Raw genomic sequence first — 5,064 nt, forward strand, 5'->3', positions numbered from 1 at the left:
GATTCAAGTAGTAGCTACTTTAGTGAAGATTTTGTTGATGACATTTAGTAGACAAATTAGGCTACATTTCTAAATCAAATTTGCTTCTTGAACTTTTGGGTTCAAAATTATAACACCAAAATTTAGGCAAAAAAGCGGTAGTTCTTGAGCATGGAGATCATGAAACATTTGCATCAAGTCCCCTTTGTTGACATCCTAAAAACTTTGATAAAACTCTGTTGGGAGCCCACTTGGATTAGGTGTCTTGTTATGTTTCACCTCAGTTTTTTTTTCTGTGAATGGCGCCGTCAGGAATTCATTTTCAGTCTATGTAACATGAGAGATATCCTCTTTCCTTGCCTGATCCAAACTAATCATGCCACGACAGCTCCATGATAGTGAGAATGTGCAATGGGAACTGGGAAGAAAATAAATTATGGTGTGACCCATTGGGTACGTACATTGTACAGGCATCCCTAGAGCGTAGTTTCATCAGAACAATTTCTAATCACAATTACTTGGAATTCACAATCATTTTATATGTGCTACCACGTTAGGTGTAATAACTAATAACTTCTGTGTGTTGTTTCAAGTTATGATCAAATAGAATGTAAAACAAATTTTGTTCATGTATTACATGTGGCACAAATGTGTGGCAGCTTGAACACTAATAATAACATTGTCCCTACGAATGGGAACTTGTGGGCATCTATTTCTATCACCATGAATTTGTCCAATTTTCATATTTATATTGATTAGATTGAAAGTCTATTCCACGACTGGCCTTCGTATTTTAGTTTTCTATCCATAGGTAAGGTATTGCAGGAGAAAAATCAGTATTTTGGCTTAAATAAATCCAAAATGGTACTTTGTTTTTACCGGAGGGAGTACCAATTTACTGTATTCAAACATCTGGATTTTAAAAATTGCAATTCAACAAATTTCAGCAGAAAATACAGAAAAAGGTTGCTGGCAGAATAGAATCCATAACTTCATTTGACTTTTGAAAATAAAATATGGATGCTTTCATTGTATTTGTATCGTTACAAACTTTAGGTCCATCTCTAGTTTATATGTTTTATCTTCAATTATTGGAACATATTTTTTTCAATCTTATGACATTTAATTAATGGTGGACAAACTAACTAACCTTGTTAATGTATTTGCATCTGATGCTGTAGCAAAGCAGACGTCAAATTGCACTATTGTAATCTCTGAAGATTCTGAGCTAGTGTTGCATGCACCACATGAAGGTTGTGCTTTGGCCCCTTGGCATTATTTTTATTTTACCTTCTCTTTTCTGTGCAATTTGTCAAACTAAGGCGCGTGGAGGCCAGCAAAGAATAACATCTAGCAGAAAAAGAATTAAGCTCACTACTCTGTCTTGCACTAATAGACAAGTTATTAATTATAACAAACAGAAACGCTTCCTTTGCTTTTAGTCTTGTCGAGTATCACATTTTCACTTTCGTCTGCTCTCTCGTCCATGGAATGTTCTTTCTGCAAGGGGATGTCTTTGCCATGTGAACAATATGACCCACCACTAGAAGTGGAAGAAATCAAAGGGGATCAGAAAGTTTGTCGTGTTTCTGTTTAGAAACTACAAAATTTGTAAAATTGGAATACATTAGCTGATTTGCACATGCAGATTGAAATTCAATGAAATCTCTCTTAATACATTTCCTTTTGTTGAATAAGAAAGCATGGCTGGTGAACTGAAGCAACAAGTGGCTTCGAAATGTCGACACAGCTAGATATATGAATTTATTTGTGAACAACTAGCTAGCTGAAAGCCTGAAACCAGTTTTTTTCTCTCTCGATCAGGCAAAAGATTTGTGTGTCTTTGTATCAAGAGAGAATAGTTCGAGTACAACGGGGATGACTTAAAGATTTTCAATAAAGGTCATTGTCTCCCCGAGACGACACGACGCTTAGCCTATCACTCGCTCTAGAAGGTAACCAAAGCCTGAAACCAGTCATTCAGTTGATTAATGAAAAAAAAGCCTGAAACCAGTTTTTTATTAATAAAAAAGACTATTAATGCATACATTTAGTGGATCAGTGCAAATGTACTGAAGTTGCATAATGACATAACTATTGTATTATTCCTCTTTCTTCTTGTTTTATAAGAAAAAGGAAAAATTTGTGGTTCTTCAACTATTGTTCCTAGCTACCTACTTTAACCATGCTGCTATCACATCCAATATTTATAACACAATGAGAATATAAGTGGGGTTGAGTTGTTTCAAATGGCTAGGAGGAATATATCACGCACCATCATCAAATTTTCTTTCAACTGAAATAATATTTCCAGTGGAAATTGTTCAGCTTACACTTTTCGCAATCCGATTTGCCCACGCATCTGGTGACACACTTTGTCCTACAAAGTGCCGTGGAGCAGCAACATAAGCACCATCATTAAACTACACCATGAGCAGTTCAAAAGCACGCTAACCTCTATTCTCTTGTCAAGTAAGTGATGTGTGCATATATATTTGAGCTGATTATAAAAGCAAATCTAACATTATCCCCTCACCTATATGTTTCTAGGAGCCTAGTAGGACCATATATATATATATATATATATATATATATATATATATATATATATATATATATATATATATATATATATATATATATATATATATATATATATGTGTGTGAGAGAAAGATCAGAGAGAGAGAGAGAGAGAGAGAGAGAGAGAAGGGAATATATACTGTGACTTGTTCCTGTTGGGATCGGAGTTGGGACATACAGATACAGGTCTTCTCCAGAGCGTGGGTTTTCAACTGTGTTTCACTCTTAATTAGTTCCAAAACCTCACATTCTCTCAGAAAGCTCCTTGCTTGATGTTGATGTGTAGGAATCGATATGCTAATACTTGAAAACTATTTCTATTTGAGTCAAACCTCCTGTCCATGCATATGCCAATGGAAGAAGCCTTTGATGCATGAGGCACCTCATTCCAAAGGCATTTGATTCCCCCACCCAAGAGTTGACCTCCGAATATATTTTCTCGCATGCTCTCTCTCTCTCCCTCAGATAGTGGGATCTTTGCATGCTATGCTACCACCTTTTCCACAAGTCATAAGGCTAACAGTCGACTTGTTAATGCAGAGCCTTCATTCATTATCTTAAGAAAGAATTCCTTGTGACCATGGTCATGCACAACATACATAGATATAGTTCTTTCTCTCTCTACTACTCTCTCTCTAGCTAGGCCCACTTACAAGTGGATTAGTGCATGCACAATTGCACACAAGAGGAGGGAGTGTGCTATAACTCTCATGCACCCCATCTCTCTTCTTCTCCCCCTCTCCACTCTCTCATGACTCCTCATGAGGTCATATAAGACATGAAGGTGTTCAAGGGCAAGATTTGGGCAGCAATAGGCTCACTCATGGACCACGCCAGCGCCACGTCCACCACCACCAAGTCCTCCTCGTCGTCTGCGGCCGCCGTCCCTGACCGAGCGCTCCTCGCTGACATCGAGGCGGCCATCGAGCGGTGCACCGGCAGCAGCGGCGGCGGCGGAGGGGGCAACGACGACCGGCACGTCCACGAGATCCTCTTCCTCGTCTCCAACGCGCCGGGGGCTATCACCTTCCTCTCCCGCCGCATCACTGCGCGCCTCGAGGCCGCGCGCGCCCCGGCCGCCGCGCTCCGGTCCCTGCTCCTCGTCCACCGCCTCCTCCGCGCCGGCGACCGGTACTTCGAGCAGGACTTCCGCGGGCTCTGGGCCGCCCGCGAGCTCCGCGTCGACGCGCCACGGTGCAGCTGCTCGCCCCTCTCCGCCGCTGCCGGCGTCGTCCACTACGCCAGCGCCGGCGGCGCGGCGGTCGTCGCCAGCGGAGCGTGCGCCTTCGTCCACGGCTACTCCGCCTACCTGGAGGAGCGCATGCAGTGGGTGATCAACCAGGCCGGAAACCTGGAGCCTGCACGGAAGCCGACGCCACCGCCGCCTGACCACGACGCCGGCAAGCGCCCGCTCTCCTCCTCCTCCTCCTCCTCCTCTTCCTCCTCCACCTCCTCCAACGACGCCAGCGCCGAGACGCTCCTCTTCAAGCTCGCCATGTGCCAGAGGCTGCTCGACCTCGCGATCCAGCTGCTGCCGGACAACAACACGAGCGCCAGCGCCGCCGCGCGGTCGGCCTTCGGCATTGTGCTCCGTGAGAGCTTCAAGGTCTACGACGCCTTCGCGGAAGGCGTCGACGTCATGCTGCTGCTGTCGAGGAGCCTCGCCGGGCTGAGCAAGCCTTCCAGGGTCACCGCTCACGAGATACTGAAGAAGGCGTGCGCGCAGACGCCGGAGCTCAAGGAGTTCTACCACAAGTGCAAGAGGAGCAGCGCGAGCAGCAAGAGCCTCGAGTACCCTCTCGTCAGGGTCGTCACGCCAGCGCAGGCCTTTGCCATGGAGATGGAACCACCGGTGGCGGTGACGACGATGGTCCCGATCCCGGAAGAAGAAGATGGCTGCCTGCAGGAAGAGAAGGTCGAGGCCAAAGCTGGAGCAGAGGCGAAGGCAATCGACGGTGGTGATGATGGCTCGCCGTTTGCGCACAAGATGGAGACGACGATCAGCACGGTGTGGGTCGAGTTCGACGACGAGGACCAGAAGCTGATCACTGCTGCTGATGACCACTCCTTGAAAGCCGTGCAGCCAAGCTAGCTAGCTAGCTTTTAGGAGTTCTTGCAAGTAAATTCCAAGTGTGTTAATTTTGGGTGCTCCGGATTGAGCGGTCTAGCTCCTCTCTCTCTTCTTGATATTCTTCTTGTGTGCAAGGTTAATTATTTGTTTTGAAGGATTTGTGCGTGTCTTCATTCAGCTGAGAATAAGCAAGTAATTCTTCTTTGTCTTCCTTGCCTCCATCTTGTTCTCTATAAACTTTATGGCTAGCTGCTCATACTGTCACTTCCATGTACCTTTGTTTTTGTGCTCTCTGCATTCCCATCATTACCAGCTGGCATATGTGTGGTCTCGGTGTACTGTACACTGCTATCACCATTGTCTGAGTTCTCTTATAGGCACCAGTCACCAAATTAGTCATTTAGATGCATATCTATTTTTTATCAATGAAAAA

The 5,064-nt window shown here is 44.6% G+C and overlaps 1 protein-coding gene across 1 annotated transcript; it reads left to right on the top strand.

Annotated features, from left to right (window-relative positions):
• On the top strand, window positions 3,134–4,842 carry LOC8076919 (putative clathrin assembly protein At1g33340). The gene has a single exon (XM_002449229.2). The coding sequence runs from the start codon at window positions 3,339–3,341 to the stop codon at window positions 4,650–4,652; it is 1,314 nt and encodes a 437-aa protein (XP_002449274.1). The 5' UTR covers window positions 3,134–3,338; the 3' UTR covers window positions 4,653–4,842.

This window comes from Sorghum bicolor, chromosome 5 (genome assembly GCF_000003195.3).
Source record: "Sorghum bicolor cultivar BTx623 chromosome 5, Sorghum_bicolor_NCBIv3, whole genome shotgun sequence".
In the NCBI taxonomy this organism is placed as follows: domain Eukaryota; kingdom Viridiplantae; phylum Streptophyta; class Magnoliopsida; order Poales; family Poaceae; genus Sorghum; species Sorghum bicolor.